We start from the raw sequence: 19,729 nt of genomic DNA on the forward strand, positions 1-19,729 counted from the left end.
CAGTTCCGTGGGGCATCAGTGTTTGGTGCGTGGCTGCGTTTTTAGCGCGTTGCATTTCCGTGTGGCATCAGTGTTTGGTGCGTGGCTGCGTTTTTAGCGCGTTACAGTTCCATGTGGCATCAGTGATTGGTGCGTGGCTGCGTTTTTAGCGCATTGCAGTTCCGTGTGGCATCCGTGTTTGGTGCGTGGCTGCGTTTTTAGCGCGTTGCAGTTCCGTGTGGCATCCGTGTTTGGTGCGTGGCTGCGTTTTTAGCGCGTTGCAGTTCCGTGGGGCATCAGTGTTTGGTGCATGGCTGCGTGTTTTTGCGTGTATGGCCTCGTTATGTCACGTGGTTTTAATGTTTAGAAACATAAATGAAGGAGGTGGTTTTATTATTCCCTTCATTTCATCAACGACTGTAGCGCGAATCATGCGCGGCACACGGAAGTGTGCCATGCGCGATTTTCACGCACCCATTGACTTCAATGGATGCGTGATGCGCGAAAAACGCTCAAGAATAGGACATGTCATGAGTTTTGCGCAGCGGAAACACGTTCCGTGAAAAACACGGAATGTCTGAACGGCCCCATTGACTTACATAGGTCCGTGCGACGTGATTTTCGCGCACGTATCACGGACGTAAAATCCACTCGTGTAAATAAGGCCTTAGGCCTTATTTAGACAGCCGTAATGCAGCCACATTTTAGCATCCACATTACCGCTGCAGCAACCAGACCTTCCGGGGTTCAACTGAACCGAACATATATCACAAAAGGGTATCGTATGTTGAACCATGTGAGGTCCACGTAATACGGACCATAAAATGTTGCCTCGTTGCGGCCGGCTTAATGAGGCTTTCACCATAGATGCCCCCAAATCAGTGTGTGCCTGCAACAGTTGCCCCCTATGCCTCCTTAGTTGCCTGCCACAGGTGCCCCTGTCGGTAAATATGGGGGCAGGCATTCAGGCATAGGGAGCTTAGAAGATATACTATTATTTTGAATGTAAGTACGCAATTAAAGAGGCTCTGTCACCAGATTTTGCAGCCCCTATCTCCTATTGCAGCAGATCGGCGCTGCAATGTAGATTACAGTAACGTTTTTATTTTTAAAAAACGAGCATTTTTGGCCAAGTTATGACCATTTTTGTATTTATGCAAATGAGGCTTGCAAAAGTCCAAGTGGGTGTGTTTAAAGTAAAAGTACAACTGGGCGTGTATTAGGTGCGTACATCGGGGCGTGTATTATGTGCGTACATCGGGGCGTTTTTACTACTTTTACTAGCTGGGCTTTCTGACGAGAAGTATCATCCACTTCTCTTCACAACGCCCAGCTTCTGGCAGATCACGCTGTGACGTCACTCACAGGTCCTGCATCGTGTCAGACGAGCGAGGACACATCGGCACCAGAGGCTACAGTTGATTCTGCAGCAGCATCGGCGTTTGCAGGTAAGTCGATGTAGCTACTTACCTGCAAACTCTGATGCTACTGCACAATCAACTGTAGCCTCTGGTGCCGATGTGTCCTTGCTCGTCCGACACGATGCAGGACCTGTGAGTGACGTCACAGCGTGATCTCTCGAGAACACGCTGTGTCTGCACTGCCAGAAGCTGGGCGTTGTGTAGAGAAGTGGATGATACTTCTCGTCAGAACGCCCAGCTAGTAAAAGTAGTAAAAACGCCCCGATGTACGCACATAATACACGCCCACTTGGACTTTTACTTTAAACACGCCCACTTGGACTTTTGCAAGCCTCATTTGCATAAATACAAAAATGGTCATAACTTGGCCAAAAATGCTCGTTTTTAAAAAATAAAAACGTTACTGTAATCTACATTGCAGCGCCGATCTGCTGCAATAGCAGATAGGGGTTGCAAAATCTGGTGACAGAGCCTCTTTAAAGGAGTTGTACGACATGGTTGCTTTCTGCCAGAAAGAGCGCCAATCTTGTCTTTTGGCGATGCCTGGTATTGCAGCTCAGTCTCTATTAGGATAAAATCTGTCCCATCAGATAACATAGGACTTTTCGCTTAAACGAGGGTCTTGCAGAGACGTCAATCTTTCGATGCAACCTTTATTGTATCATATACAAGCAGTAAAAGGATCATGCTTCTCGTATGTACAAGCTTTCAATATCAATAATAAAATAGTTCTGTACAGAATACACAGATATTTACTGACAACACACAAAAAGATTTTTTGCCTATAAAAATAATTTTTCACATTCATTTAATTTTTTTTTATATCCAGGGTAAAGGTAAATATAATAACTGATATGTGACCCAATCCCCAGTAAAATATTAGTCCTTAAGTTGTCCTTTCCTGTGAAGCTGCTACAAATTCGATTCAGCTGTTTTATGGTGATATCTACAGTATTTCTGGGAAAGCTGGGTGTCAACCAATATGTCTATTATTGTAGCCCTTACTGGTGGTGTCACACAACTTTTCCAGACTCCTGAATGGAAGTGCATGAAGGACATGCAGTTCTTTAGTACGGAAATAATTTTCCTTTAAATCAATACAGGGAGAATACAGCATCCAATGAAGCATGCCAAGACTTTTTTTTCGGTCGGATTCATATTGAAAAACAGAAAAAAATGTCAGTACGAATTCAGACGTACAGTAGACTGCTCATGCACCTGAGCCATAATACAGCCGGCTGGTGTACATGAGGCCGTATGGTGTAGTGATAAATCCAATGCTTCCGAATCGTTTAATAATAAGGCAGATTTGCTATTCAGGAGTCAAGGTAAGCTGAGCTAAGTTGAAACCCAATTAAGGCTCTAATAGACGCCATATTGGATGTCACCTAGCTTTATTAGAAACAGATATAACTCAGAACCGGATGAATAGAACCTACAAGAACATGACGGAAGGGGGTGACTCAAGAATCTCTATTTACTGGGGATTTTCGGCTGGAAATTTTGTTTAATATTGTTAGTTATTTGCATTTCGAGAAGGGAATTCACACTGCCATAAATACCCACCCCGGCTATAAAGGGGGATATGACATGGCTGCGATGAATCAATAAATACACAAAATGTCTGTTTCTATAGAATAAGGATAGGCCTCATGTATAAACACCAGGGTAAACAAACAGCAGAAGTGTTACCCATGGCAACCAATCACATTCCAGCTTTCATTTTTCCAGAGCAGCTTACTAAATGAAAGGAAGAATCTGATTGGTTGCTATGGGAAACTGCTCATCCCACTGCCTGCCTTAGGTTTATGCATGAGGCCTAGTCAGCCTCAGGCAACTAAGATGGAGCAGAGTCAATTTGTTAATTTTTCTCCAGTAATTATAACACTGATACAAGTAAAAGGAAAAATTAATTTCATGAGATATTCTGGCAGGTATTATAATTATTATTATTAGAGGAATTTGTGAAAAAAATAATAATCAATTAACAGGAACAAATAGATAAATAAATAAGTGCACCCCAGAAGATGACGGTTCTATATACGCTAAATAGAATAAATTATAAAATAAATTAATTCATTAAGTTTTCGGCATCAGCTAAGCAGTTGATTTTTGGCCCTGAAACATTATGGTTCACATCTGCGCCTCCGTTGCAAATTCTATTAAATTTGATGGGAAAAATAGTGCGGGCAGCACTATTTTTTTCTGTCAAAACAACAAATACCCCGCCGGAAGTCAATGGGGTCCAAAGGGCGCTACTGGTATCAATTATGAACGGAAGACAAAAGACAAGTATGAACAGAGTCACTTTTAGGTGATGCTTGGCCGCTCTTTATTTTCTTGAATCTTGGCTGCTTTTAAGCTCCGATCTATGAGGGTGCAGTCACGCGTGGCGTATTTGCCTTGTATCTCTACGCTGCGGAAGAATATTCCGCAACACAAGAAATTGAGAAATCTGTCTGAGTTGCCGAATATTTTTCCCATAGGATTACATTTTAAAGCACAAATACGGAAATACAAGGCAAATACGCCATGTGTGACTGTACCCTTAGGATACAGCTATAGTTAGTGACTCCAGCTTATCTGGACTGTCTGTATCACTATACGCTCAGGCTACTGCTATGTTTCTCTCCCATGCTTTACACTACAGCTCTGCTTGTTCACATCGGCTAAAGTCAGTACATGGGCGGCTGATTTCCTTTACAGCAACGACAAAATAAACTTCTAAACTCCCAGTGAGAAAAAGGAAACTACCACACATGGACTGAGGGGAATTAGCTTTAATAACGGGGTAGTTCTGTATCAAGTCCCATAGCCAAAAGTAGGTTCCAAAACAAACAATCGCTCTTTAGCCATTTTAGTTGCGAGGTTAGACTAGTAAAAATCGCCCATGTAGCTTTGGCTTTCAGCCTATGATGTGGTAATTTTGGATAATTATTTGAATAAATATGACGTTGCTCCTTGTGCGGTCTACAGCTCGGACTACACAACTGCTGGGTATATACGATGCCGCGTGACGTGATTGGCAGTATGCGTCTTTCATGTGATTTTGGCTGCGTGGCTGCTGACTAAATGTCATGTGACTTTTGCGGTTGCGCAAATGTCACGTAAAATAAATAATCTAAAGGCTTTGGAGTACATTACAGAAATCTCTGGCTGATCACTGGTTGAGAACTACAAGACCCAGCATTCGCTTTGGGCGCTAAGGGCTGGGCCTCTCTACAGGTAACTATGCAGGGACGAGGCCTGTGTATTGTTAGGAACTTGGAGGGGAAGAAAATTATATATAAAAAAACTTCTTATATGACATCCATACTGTATTTACCACATCCAGGGGTTAATAAATGCTGTGTCCAGATGCATAGGGCTAAGCAAAATGACTTGACCAAACCCGCTTACTGTCCAACAATCCTAAGGTGGGCCTGCTACTATTCCAGTAACTGGGCTGCCCCGCATCATTGGTGGACAATGCTAATTTGCCCCACTGCCCTTGACCCCTCCTGTCAAGGACAGGGTGGCAAGAATCCATCACCCCGAAAATCACCCCTTGGCCACTCTCTTAAGGTGGCCATACCCATCCGCCACCGATTTGAGGTCTCCTCCTTTTTCTGCGTTAGGAGGGCCTGTACCCCCAGACATAGAAGTCTAATTGCATTTGTATCAGCTGCGACCCCTTTTATCCAAAACTACCCCAATAACTTTGCCGTCTGCTGCGACTGATAGGAAAGCTGGTCGTAATCTGAAAAGGTTTACGACGTTGTAAAAATGAAATAAACAAGTTAACAATCTGTATATCTATCTCCTACGTGTCAAAACAGTTGTGGCAATGTATGCAAATATAGTGCATACTGTCATAATCTAATCTGCATATAGGGCCAATCTGAGTATGATGTCATAGTATGATGTCATGTCTGTAATGTATTGCCCTTCCGCTCCTGACCTACTCTGATACTGACACAACACAAGGAAGATCCAACAAAACCCAATTTGTATTAATACAGCATGAAAGATATTAATAATTATATGGGGAGTTAGAGGATAGATTGATAATATCACCGATATATCGTCTCTCACGGGGGGGGGGGGTTTAGTTTGTGGATAGAGACTGGAGAAAAGTTTACATTTCTTACACCAAATAATAGTGTTGGGATGTTGATTCCCTGTAGACACAATGGCGGTCATAATTACAGGGTCCTCAATCTGAGGATATAAGGAACAAATGGGAAACTATCCTTCACATTTCTATATCTGACGGACACTAGCGTGGTGCCCATACTAATATATCTATCAATCCCTTACAGAACGCTAGAAAAATGTTCTAATTCTGGAAATTAAACCAAATTTATCACAGATTCCCTAATATTTGTTCGAAATGCAAGAAGGATGAAGGTCGTTTCATTCATCTTTGGTGGGAATGTCCTCTGATCTCCAACATCTGGTCCCAAATTTTTCAAATTTTATCCCAAAAAATTAAAATTTAAAATTTAAATTCCAGCAATGGCTTTATTAAGCCTTAATTTAGACTTATTCCCATTTGTCCAAAAAAATATAATGCTACACACATTTATTGCAACAAGATTAAAAATTGTCCAGTTCTGGAAGGAGGACATTCCCCCAACATTGAAATGAATTATTCAGGGTATTAATCATAACTGCTGCATGGAATTAATGTATAGATCTGCTCATAACAGAAAACAAGCGTTCAATTCCCACTGGAGTCCTTGGTTCGACATTTCATTTAACAGCATACCGAAGGATTTGTATGAAGTATGACTCCTAATGTATTTATAAACACTGTATACTGTATCACGCACTTCTATTGTTATATGGTTTTGATATTGTATTGATTTATAATCTATACCTTATATTCATATCTTATTGTTAATGTATTCTTTGAAAAATTTTGAATAAAAATCAATGTTCAAAAAAATAATTAGAGGGTCATAGGGGAGCTCACTTAGACTTATGGTTGCAGGTAGAGTTGACTTGGTCTCCACAACTGGAGGGGTGAGTTTAGGTGCTACTTGAACTGGTCTGAGAACACTTGAAGCCATTACTCTTGGACAACAGGGACTTCCGCCTCCCAAGTTGACCTCTTCCCAGGGTGTTGCCGCTTCTCTTCCATCCTTCCTCTGTTCACATTATCTAGAAGCTCAAGCAGAAGAATTCCCTTGCTGCAGTTGAAAGGGTCTGGTCCCTCACACGGGGGCGCGTAGTCAGAGTTCTCCGACTCGATATACCTCTTACCCGGATGTTGGCGTTTCTCTACATCTTGAAGGTCACCCATCTCAGCATTTTCATCATCATCATCATCCCAACTTCTTTTACCGGGATGTTGGCGCTTGTTGTAGGCCAGGTTCCTCTTGCCTGGGTGTTGCCTTTTTGAAACATCACTTAGAAGACCCAATGAAGGACTAGAGTTATCTAGAAACTGATCACCTAATGTTGACCTCCGGCCTGGGTGCTGCCTCTTGGGCAACTCCAGGTACCAGTCACCTTCCTCTCTTTTGCCTGGGTGTTGCCTCTTCTCCACTTCTTCAATAAGCCTTTTACCTGGATGTTGCCTCTTGGAGATCCATTCCAGCCCTGGAGAATCTGTGTCTGCAAAGTTCAGAGTCAGACATAGTATGTGTTAAAAGTCACTTTTTTGGGGAATATCGTATAACATGCATAATAACATAGTCCGTAGCTTATAAAAACACGTTCGTAGATCTCTATCATCATTTACAACCACTGTTGATCCAGAAGAAGCTAAAAAAATAATCTTACAAAACACTTAATAGACATTAGTTTACTTTAGGCGGGCCTAACTTTGGCTTATTGTGGTCGCAACTGAAATGGCAAAACAGTAGTCGATGAAAACTCCAACCTTAGTTGTCATCAGCATGAGATAGATCTGCAGTACGTCCAATAGACCAAAGCCTGACCTTCGAGTTGCCACCACAATAAAAAGTTCACCATAAAGTCGCCACCACCGTAACCATAAGATAGGCCCGTCCCTGGAAAAGTAATGTCTATTAAGATTTTAATAATGAAGAAGCTGCCATAGCATTAGAAGAAAAGTAGGCAGGTCCTCCATCGTCATATCTATTTAGATGGTCGTAGTTGTTTTCATAGGTAACAACCATGGCAAAATGGCCCGTCTTGGGAAAGGTTTACTGATATTTTTACAATCGTTCCCACAGCCAATCAGGAGGCTGCCATTTCAATTGCCACCATGAGAAGCAAAGTAGATAGGCCCACCATACAACAGTTGTTCCCATGGACAATAAAAAAAGACCACCAATAAAAAAGACCATGTACTGTCCTATGTGCAATCATTACCTCTGACACTCTGCTCCTCTTCAATTCGATGGAGGAGATTACGAATTAAGGCCCCCTGGGCTTTCTTCAGTGCATTGCTGGGATCCATGCTGTTCTCGGACGCATCCTCTTCCTCGTCGGGCAAAGGTTGTTCTTGCGCCACCACCAAATAGGATAACGCTGTGCCTAAAAGCAGCAACCACCATGTAGATGACATCACAACTGCAAAGCAGAAGGAAGACAAGGAAATTAGGTCTCCATTCCCATAAAGTTCTAATATCGGCCTTATTGCTGTACTGAGAGCACTGTCTGCAAATGAACACATCACAGTATAAATAATTATCACCATTTAGTAGTGCTGGAATCCGCAGGTAGCACCGCAGTCTACTAACAGACAAGTCCTTGTGTATCAGAAAATAGCAGGATGTACGGATAATTATTACGTATCAACACAATTATATGAAACCCTAAACCTGTCGCCAGGGAACAGCACGCTCTGTAATTTAAGCTGTAAAGAGATCTCCCAAAAATCCAAAACAACTTTAGAATAAGGTTTTAAGCAAATATGTTTAACCCTTGTGACAGAAAACAAGCTTACGTTTTCTAATATTTTTAATGAATTTTCTATTTAATATACACTGAATGCTTCACATATATGATACTGCACTTGGGGGGCCCACAGTCCGTCTAGGTATTCCACTGTTGGGGGAGGGCAGTACTGTGGCTGGCACTGTAAGGGGTTAAAAGCAAAAACTTTGGACTATTCTGCTGGTGGAGTCACTTTGTACATACATTACATTACTTATTTATTTATTTATTTATACTGATCCTGAGTTACATCCTGTATTATACTCCAGAGCTGCACTCACTATTCTGCTGGTGGAGTCACTGTGTATATACATTACATTACTTATCCTGTGCTGATCCTGAGTTATATCCTGTATTATACTCCAGAGCTGCACTCACTATTCTGCTGGTGGAGTCACTGTGTACATACATTACATTACTTATCCTGTACTGATCCTGAGTTACACCCTGTATTATACTCCAGAGCTGCACTCACTATTCTGCTGGTGGAGTCACTGTGTACATACATTACATTACTTATCCTGTACTGATCCTGAGTTATATCCTGTATTATACTCCAGAGCTGCTCTCACTATTCTGCTGGTGGAGTCACTGTGTACATACATTACTTATCCTGTACTGATCCTGAGTTACATTCTGTATTATACTCCAGAGCTGCACTCACTATTCTGCTGGTGGAGTCACTGTGTACATATATTACATTACTTATCCTGTACTGATCCTGAGTTACATCCTGTATTATACTCCAGAGCTGCACTCACTATTCTGCTGGTGGAGTCACTGTGTACATACATTACATTACTTATCCTGTACTGATCCTGAGTTATATCCTGTATTATACTCCAGAGCTGCACTCTCTATTCTGCTGGTGGAGTCACTGTGTACATACATTACTTATCCTGTACTGATCCTGAGTTACATCCTGTATTATACTCCAGAGCTGCACTCACTATTCTGCTGATGGAGTCACTGTGCACATACATTACATTACTTATCCTGTACTGATCCTGAGTTACATTCTGTATTATAATTCAGAGCTGCACTCACTATTCTGCTGGTGGAGTCACTGTGTACATATATTACATTACTTATCCTGTACTGATCCTGAGTTACATCCTGTATTATACTCCAGAGCTGCACTCACTATTCTGCTGGTGGAGTCACTGTGTACATACATTACATTACTTATCCTGTACTGATCCTGAGTTATATCCTGTATTATACTCCAGAGCTGCACTCACTATTCTGCTGGTGGAGTCACTGTGTACATACATTACATTACTTATCCTGTACTGATCCTGAGTTACATCCTGTATTATACTCCAGAGCTGCACTCACAATTCTGCTTGTGGAGTCACTGTGTACATACATTACATTACTTATCCTGTACTGGTCCTGAGTTACATCCTGTATTATACTCCAGAGCTGCACTCACTATTCTGCTGGTGGAGTCACTGTGTACATACATTACATTACTTATCCTGTACTGATCCTGAGTTACATCCTGTATTATACTCCAGAGCTGCACTCAATATTCTGCTGGTGGAGTCACTGTGTACATACATGACATTACTTATTTATTTATGCTGATCCTGAGTTACATCCTGTATTATACACCAGAGCTGTATTCACAATTCTGCAGGCTTAAGAGCTGAAATCTCCCATCATTCCCTGCAGGGGCGTAGCTAGGGGGGGGGGGGCAAGCGGGGCATGTGCCCCGGGCGCAGTTCAGAGGGGGGCCCCCTCCTCCTGCGCTATAATTGTACCTGTGTCGCAAGGACACAGGTACAATTAGAAGCAATGAATGACCGGGCACGTTCCGTGCCCGGCCATTCAGCGCCTTTCCACGAATGAAGCGACTGGTCCCTTTTGTACCAGTGACGCTTCCGTCGATGAAAGGCGCTGACTGACTGACAGGGAAAGACATCCTGCCCAGCCAATCAGCGCCTTTCATAGACGCTGTGTTCAACCCCCTGGAGACCTGCGCAGAAGAGAGCAGGTCTCCATGGCTACCGGACGGCGTGGGAGCGGGAATAAGGTGAGTTTGAATTATTTTTTTTTATTGTAATAGAACTGTGTGGCTGTATCTGCGGGGGGGACTTTGTCTACACGGGGGACTTTATCTACGGGGGGTGTCTATCTACAGGGCTGGGCTATATACAGGGGGACTATATCTACAGGGGGGCTATATACAGGGGGACTATATCTGCTGGGCTATATACAGGGGGACTATATCTACAGGGGGGCTATATACAGGGGGGCTATATCTACAGGGGGGCTATATACAGGGGGACTATATCTACAGGGCTGGGCTATATACAGGGGGACTATATCTGCTGGGCTATATACAGGGGGACTATATCTGCTGGGCTATATACAGGGGGACTATATCTGCTGGGCTATATACAGGGGGACTATATCTACAGGGGGCTATATACAGGGGGACTATATCTACAGGGGGCTATATACAGGGGGACTATATCTACAGGGGGGCTATATACAGGGGGACTATATCTACAGGGCTGGGCTATATACAGGGGGACTATATCTACAGGGCTGGGCTATATACAGGGGACTATATCTGCTGGGCTATATACAGGGGGACTATATCTACAGGGGGGCTATATACAGGGGGGCTATATACAGGGGGACTATATACAGGGGGACTATATCTACAGGGGGGCTATATACAGGGGGACTATATCTACAGGGGGGCTATATACAGGGGGACTATATCTACAGGGCTGGGCTATATACAGGGGGACTATATCTGCGGGGCTATATACAGGGGGACTATATCTGCTGGGCTATATACAGGGGGACTATATCTACAGGGGGGCTATATACAGGGGGACTATATCTACAGGGGGGCTATATACAGGGGGACTATATCTACAGGGCTGGGCTATATACAGGGGGACTATATCTGCTGGGCTATATACAGGGGGACTATATCTACAGGGGGGCTATATACAGGGGGACTATATCTACAGGGGGCTATATACAGGGGGACTATATCTACAGGGGGGGCTATATACAGGGGGACTATATCTATAGGGCTGGGCTATATACAGGGGGACTATATCTACAGGGCTGGGCTATATACAGGGGGACTATATCTACTGGGGGGCTATATACAGGGGGACTATATACAGGGGGGCTATATACAGGGGGACTATATCTACAGGGCTGGGCTATATACAGGGGGACTATATCTGCTGGGCTATCTACAGGGGGACTATACCTACAGGGGGATTATATCTACAGGGGGGCTATATACAGGGGGACTATCTACAGGGGGGCTATATACTGGAGTGGGCTGTCTATAGAGCACCATATACAGGGGTGGGCTATATAGTATATAGCCCCCTGTAGATATAGCCCACCCCTGTATATGGTGCTCCATAGATAGCCCACCCCAGTATATAGCCCCCCCCTGTAGATATATTCCCCCTGTATATAGCCCACCCCTGTATATAGCCCCCTATGTATAGCACACCCCTGTAGATATAGCCCCCCTGTATATAGCCCCCCTCTGTAGATATAGCCCACCCCTGTAGATATAGCCCCCCTGTGTATATCCCAGCCCTGTGTATATCCCAGCCCTGTGTATAGCCCAGCCCTGTGTATAGCCCAGCCCTGTAGATATGGTCCCCCTGTAGATATGGTCCCCCTGTAGATATGGTCCCCCTGTATATAGTCCCCCTGTAGATATAGTCCCCCTGTAGATATATCCCACTCCTGTATATAGTCCCCCTGTAGATATAGCCCACCCCTGTATATAGTATCCCACAAATAGCTCCCCCTATAGTGCTCCACAGAAAGCCCACCCCTGTATATAGCCCCCTTGTACATATAGTCCACCCCTGTATATAGTGCTCCACAGATAGCCCACCCCTGTATATAGTATATACAAGGATGGGCTATCTGTGGAGCACTATATACAGGGGTGGACTATCTAGTGGAGCACTATATACAGGGGTGGACTATCTAGTGGAGCACTATATACAGGGGTGGACTATATGTACAAGGGGGGGCTATATACAGGGGTGGGCTATGTGTGGAGCACTATATACAGGGGTGGGCTATATCTACAGGGGGCTACATACATGGTTGGGCTATCTGTAGAGCTCTATATACAGGGGTGGACTATATGTGGAGCACTATATACAGGGGTGGGCTATATCTACAGGGGGCTATATACAGGGGTGGGCTATCTGTAGAGCACTATAGGTGGAGTTATTTGTGGGACACTATATACAGGGGTGGTCTATATGGGGGCACTATCTACAGGGGCTCTATGGCAGGCACTATCTACAGGGGGCACAGTGTGTGTGTGGGACACGGTGTATGGTGCTATTATAATTAGAGGTGCAGTGTATGGCGCTATTATATTTAGGGGCGTAGTGTGTGGTATAATGAGAACTTTATATTTATTTATAGGTAAAGAAATGTTGGAAAAGGGAGGAGCTGAAGACATGTGAGCGGCAAACTGCAGAAATGGGCCGGGAGAAGTCATCATAGAGGTCTGGACCAAATGGAGAAAAAGAACTAGAATCTGAGACGTCACCGGTGAGTCACTCAATGTAAATGTTCATTCTGCCTCTGATCAGCACTGAAGTCACGGTATGATCTGCAGCGAGATGATGGGTGGTATGATTATGATAGGATTTATTTTTTGTGAAACGGCATCTCCCAGCATATCCTTATCATTGTTCGGGCTATGCTGGGAGCTGTAGTTTAACGCCGTACAAACCTATACGGCAGGGGTTGCACTAAATTGAGCTGTATTTGTGCTGGTGCTGTATATATGTACCGAGCTTTGTTCTGGTGCTGTATATATGTACCGAGCTTGGTTCTGGTGTTGTGTATAGAACCATATTGCTTGTGAAATGTACAAATAATTTTATGCTCGCGTTACATAAAAAGAAATGACACGTCGATTGGTAGAGAAAACAAACACGGCGAGGGGGAAGGAGATGTCGGGAAAGAGGTTGGGGGGGGGGTGCCAAACTGAATCTTTGCCCCGGGTGCTGGAGAACCTAGCTACGCCTCTGATTCCCTGCTTGTTCAGTGTCTGCACACAGCTTGCTCTGATTTACATTCTGGGAAGTGTCATCTTTACACCAGGCACTGTACAGTCATCTGATGTAGGGAAAACAAACTGCCCCTCATTTATTATAGGAGCTCCGCTAAACCATTAGGGAAGTGTGTGCCAACAAGTCTGTTAACGTTTTCCAATAACAACTAGAGGAATTGTGACTTCTAGTTGGTACATTATTAAATGTCGCACAGGAAACCTTCAATACTTAAATCTCAGCCAGGAAAAGATGTAGAAGAGATGATGGAGAAGGGAGGAATCGCTATGGATTTCATGTTTACCGCCCCTTACATCTATAGGTATAAATAAATCATTCATCAGGTGTATCGCAACAATCATCATGGATTGATTTCAGACAAATTGTCTCTTATTTGGACGAGGTGCTGATAAGGAGCGCGGCACAGAAGGTTCATTAGTCTTCCCTGCTCAGCCAATGCAGCTCACAACTGGCAAGGGATCATGGATTTTGTATAACTCCCTAATGTTTCTTTTTGGGACCACCCCCCAGATTGACAGGACCTGCTTATCATGATTATTGTTTTAATTCTAATAAGATTCCTTTAAGGCTACATTCAGGCGAGCGTGTCCGATTTGCGCGCGTAAAAAAAGTAGCGTTTTTCCTACATTTCATGTCCGTGTGCGTATTGGCATCAGTGTGCTTTGCGTGTGGCATGTGTTTTTCACGCCCGTGTAAGCACTTCTTTTTTTAATTTTATTTATTTCTCTGCTTTTCTATGTAACTGATGCCTGAAACACGCAGAGAACACGGATGTCGTCTGTGCTGTCCGTGGTTTTCACGCACTCATAGACTTCAATGGGCAACTAGGTGCGCAAAAACGCAGCAATATAAGACATGCAGTGAGTTTCACGCAGCGGACACTCGCTGTGTGAAAACTCACATGTGTGAACGGCCCCATTGAAATGAATAAGTCTGTGTACTGTGCGTTATTTCAACGCACAGCACACGGATGAGAATCACGCTCGTCTGAATGAACTCTTACCTGGCATTTATAGGCTGTAATAGGTGCCGGATTAGCAGACATTCTGGAAGATAGATAGATAGATAGATAGATAAATAGATAGATATGAGATAGATAGATAGATAGATAGATAGATAGATAGATAGATATGAGATAGATAGATATTAGATAGATAGATAGATATTAGATAGATAGATAGATATTAGATAGATAGATAGATAGATAGATAGATAGATAGATAGATAGATAGATAGATAGATAGATAGATATGAGATAGATAGATAGATAGATAGATAGATAGATAGATAGATAGATAGATAGATAGATAGATAGATAGATAGATAGATAGATAGATAGATATTAGATAGATAGATATTAGATAGATAGATAGATATTAGATAGATAGATAGATATTAGATAGATAGATAGATAGATAGATAGATAGATAGATAGATAGATAGATAGATATGAGATAGATAGATAGATAGATATGAGATAGATAGATAGATAGATAGATAGATAGATAGATAGATAGATAGATAGATAGATAGATAGATAGTAAATGTTCTGAAATAAAATCCAACTGGCCCAATGGACTATCCAGAAAATATTTTCTCTCTGGTGCCATCTATAGGTGACTAGCAGTTTATCAGATGTGGCAAAGCTGAGCTCGTCGTGTAGCAGAGCTTAGTTTATTACATGTAACAATGCTTAGTTAATAAGATGTGGTAGAGTTGAGCTTGTCATGTATTAGTTCTTAGTTTATTAGATGTAGCAGAGTTGAACTTGTCATATAGCATGTTAGTTTCTGAGATGTGGCAGAGCTGGGCTTTGATACAATCCATGGTGATATTAAGACTTTGTACCTAGGACTCCTACAATATTCATTTTATTAACTTAGAAAATGTTCATAATTGACAAAAATTCAGCCTCAAGTAAATAAATTAAAAACTCAGATCTACCACATCTGTGTGTTACCATTTCATAACAATTTGAACCCAACATGTTTATCTCCATGCAACTAACCAACCTATCTAGTGCCAGACTGGGAGAGAGTTATGCCTTGGCATTTTGGTAATGCTCACATCTCCTTTGGGCAACCTGACAGCTGCACCCACAGAACCACAGTTACCCGTTTGTTACACAAAAAGTGAATGAAACTGATCAAAATTTTGCCCAAGTACCGTCTATGGAAAGGCGATGGTAACCCCAGCTGCTTTCTATGGAGTGGTGGAAAGGTAATGTTTTATAAACAGTAATGACCGTAGAGTTCTCCTTTAAGGATCTATTACAGTCTTGAAATTCATTACATGCACATAACATAATAGATGTAGCAGAGCTGGGTTTGCTACTTGGGATCATCCTTTGCAATGATATCCCCATGTGTTATTTGTGGTTTTTCATAGAACTGAAGATACAGGTGGCCACAGATTATGAGCAAATCTTATTAAAAATACCTGGATTTGCTGACAAACATGTAATATGCGTGTCTAGTGGACACCATAAAATACTGCGTTAACACTGCTACATCCGATGTCATCCACATAACATGAATAAACCCAGTCTATAGATACTGGAAACAATAGAATGCAATATGGTGTATTAGAGTACCACTATTTGCATCCGTGGCGACACCTGTAGCACCTGGCGCAGACAGTATAGTATATGACTTACCCAACTATATTTAACATTTCCTTCAATGATCTTTTTCATCCTGATAGTCCATATAGGTTTAGGCTAGGTTTTAATACAATTACTTTGTTGGGAACTACAACTCCTAGCATATCTTATCTTATGAGAGTCGCACTGGTGTTTTGAGATCTGATTTTCTGTTGCCATTATTCAGAAAAACAGGAATGCATCCCAGCAGAGGGGAGAAGAGAAAATTACCCCCAAAATTCTAGCAAAATTTCTCTTTGCTACTTGTAAAAATTACAGATTCAAATGACAATTTCAGATCTGATATAGCAGAGCTGAATTTATTATTTGACACAAATCATCTGTGAATTTTATCTGTAGTTATCCATAAGACTGCAAATAAAACTACTGCGTTACCTCAAATAGTGAAATGACAAGTTCAGCTCTGCTACACCTGTGTATAAAAGCATTATGACTGCAGGATACTTATAACTACACCCAAAGATTTGCAGTCCCTGAGATGAAGTACAACAAATGACTTCCTAGATGTTAGTTTTATATTTAGTGACAGGTTACATTATTATTATTGTGATATACAACAAACAAGTCTGTACTGATGAGAAAAATATCAGACCGCTCAAAAAATGTTTCCCTAGGATTAATATAATATAATGAGAAGCAAGAATGTTCTATCTATCTATCTATCTATCTATCTATCTATCTATCTCATATCTATCTATCTCATATCTATCTCATATCTATCTCATATCTATCTATCTATCTATCTATCTATCTATCTATCTATCTATCTATCTATCTCATATCTATCTATCTATCTCATATCTATCTATCTATCTCATATCTATCTATCTATCTCATATCTATCTATCTATCTATCTATCTCATATCTATCTATCTATCTCATATCTATCTATCTATCTATCTATCTCATATCTATCTATCTATCTCATATCTATCTATCTATCTATCTCATATCTATCTATCTATCTATCTCATATCTATCTATCTATCTATCTCATATCTATCTATCTATCTATCTATCTATCTATCTATCTATCTATCTCATATCTATCTATCTATCTATCTATCTATCTATCTCATATCTATCTATCTATCTATCTATCTATCTATCTATCTATCTATCTATCTATCTATCTATCTATCTATCTATCTATCTCTTCTCTCTATCCCATATCTATATATACTTAGCTGACACTTTTCTTGTTGTCTAACTTTGACTCTTCTATCAAGACTTTAGCACAGGAAATACCTGGAGATTTGCTGAAGGTTATACCTGTGCAGAAGGGAGGAGGAGAAGTTACCTGTAACGTCAGCTCCTGGACTGTGTCTGGTGTTTGGGTGGATGTCACCTCCTGTATGGAGCACCGTCTGTCTGGATTCTGCCTCTGCTCTCTGTGTGCTGCTGCCTTCTCCAGCCTCCTCTCATTTATACCCCTCCTGGCCCAATTATGGAAATGCCCGTGATGTCATTAGGGTACGTCTTCTTCTTTTTTCTAATATATATATATGTTTGATGTCAGAAAATAAAATCTCAAAACAAGTTTAACCTTTTACATTCCAGATGGGAAGAGTAATACAGTTTTCCTTCTAGAAATATAGCTTTTCCCACAACATCAGCTGGATTTCTTTTTTAAGAATCTACGACTACTCAGTAAGGCTTCGTTCACATCTGCGTCATGGCTCCGTTCATGGGTTACGTGGGACCTTTTTGTCAGGGCAACACATGAACGGAATCCAAACGGAAACCATAGGTTAATTTCAATGGTGATGGATCCGGTGTCAATGGTTTCCGTTTGTCACTGTTGTGTAAAGGTTCCGTCGATTTAATGGAATGAATACTGTAGTCGACTACGCTATTCATTCCGTCAAAACGGCGGAACGGAGACAAACGGAAACCATTGGCACCGGATCAGTCACCATTGAAATCAATGGTGATGCAACGGAAACCTATGGTGTGTCAGTCAGGGCTCCGTTCTGACGGAAAGCTCAGAAGGAACGTCAGAATGGAGCCCTGACGCAGATGTGAACGAAGCCTAAGAAAATTCACAGTTCATGGGGAGGGCAATTCAGAATCGTCATGTGTTACCCAAAGTGCAGCTACAAAGAGTGTCTCTCACTATGGAGGACCCCACACATCTGTGTATTACATGGAAAGCTCATTAACCCCTTTAGGACACAGCCTGTTTTGGCCTTAAAGACAAATTTTTCAAATCTGACATGTCACTTTATGTGGTAATAACTTGGGAATGCTTTTACCTATCCAAGGGATTCTGAGATTATTTTCTTGTGACACATTGTACTTTATATTAGTGGAAAAGTTTGGTCGAAAAATTCTGTATTTATTTTTGAATAACCCCAAAATCTAGATAATATTTGCAAAAATTATGATTTTTCTAAATGTATCTGCTTGTAAAACAGATAGTAATACCACACAACATAGTTACTAGTTTACATTTCCCATATGTCTACTTTATGTTGGCATCATTTTTTGAACGTACTTTTATTTTTCTAGGACGTTACAAGGCTTAGAACTTTAGCAGCAATTTCTCACATTTTCAAGAAAATTTCAAAGGGCTATATTTTCAGGGACCAGTTCAGTTCTGAAGTGACTTTGAGGGACCCATATACTAGAAACCCCCATAAAACACCCCATTTTGAAAACTGCACCCATCAAAGTATTCAAAACAGCATTCAGAAAGTATTTGAACCTTTTAGGTGTTTCACAGGAATTAAAGCAATTTACAGGTGAAATTTACAAATTTCATTTTTTTTTTCAAAATTAATTTGTAGTACATTTTTTTCTGTAACACAGAAGGTTTCACCCGAGAAATGCAACTCAATTTTTATTGCCTAGATGCGTCATTTGTGTTTTGGAGCGCTGATTTTGCTGGAATAGTTTTTGGTGCCATGTCGCGTTTGCAATGCACTGGAGGGACCAAAACAGTGGAAAACCTCCAAAAGTGACCCCATTTTGGAAAATACACCCCACCAGGAATTTTTCTAAGGGTATAGGTAGCATTTTGACCCCACAGTTTTTTTGCTAAAATTATTTGAATTAGTCTCTGAAAATATTCTTTTTTTTTTGCAAGGAATAAAGGAGGAAAAGCACCTCAACATTTGTAAAGCAATTTCTCCTGATTACGGCAATACTCCATATGTCGTAATAAACTGCTGTTTGGACCCACGGCAGGGCTCAGAAGGAAAGGAGCGCCATTTGGATTTTTGGAGCACAGATTTTGCTGGAATGGCATTTGCAGAGCCGCTGAGGTATTAATACAGTGGAAACCCCCAAAAATGATGTCATTTTGGAATCTACACCCATAAAGGAATTAATCTAGTGTCTAGTAAACTTGTCCCCACAGGTGTTTGTTAGAAATGGTCCACGAAAAATCTAACTTTCATCATTTTTTCCCCCTAAGTTGTAATAGGAGCAATAGCACGCCAAAAGTTTGTACACAATTTCTACCGAGTACAGCAACACCACATATGTGGACGTAAACTGGCGTTTAGGCACACGGTAGGGCTCAGGAAGGAAGGAGCACTATGCAATATTTGAGGCTTACTATGGTGGTATTTATCACATTGTGCCATGATTACAGACGATTTGTGGTGCCAAAATATTATACACCCCACAGAAGTAACCCAATTTTTGAAGCTATACTCCTCAAGGAATTCAT

General features: G+C 41.6%; 1 protein-coding gene across 1 annotated transcript; it reads right to left on the reverse strand.

The window, feature by feature from the left end:
• Nucleotides 1-2,039: 2,039 nt before the first annotated feature.
• Nucleotides 2,040-17,462, reverse strand: TRH (thyrotropin releasing hormone). The gene is made up of 3 exons (XM_075831837.1): nucleotides 17,354-17,462; nucleotides 7,725-7,925; nucleotides 2,040-7,001 (listed from the first exon to the last, which is right to left on the reverse strand). Exons 2-3 carry the CDS (start codon nucleotides 7,918-7,920, stop codon nucleotides 6,454-6,456), a joined length of 744 nt encoding a protein of 247 aa, XP_075687952.1. The 5' UTR covers nucleotides 7,921-7,925; nucleotides 17,354-17,462; the 3' UTR covers nucleotides 2,040-6,453.
• Nucleotides 17,463-19,729: the final 2,267 nt, after the last annotated feature.

This window comes from Rhinoderma darwinii, chromosome 7 (assembly GCF_050947455.1).
Source record: "Rhinoderma darwinii isolate aRhiDar2 chromosome 7, aRhiDar2.hap1, whole genome shotgun sequence".
In the NCBI taxonomy this organism is placed as follows: Eukaryota; Metazoa; Chordata; class Amphibia; order Anura; family Rhinodermatidae; genus Rhinoderma; species Rhinoderma darwinii.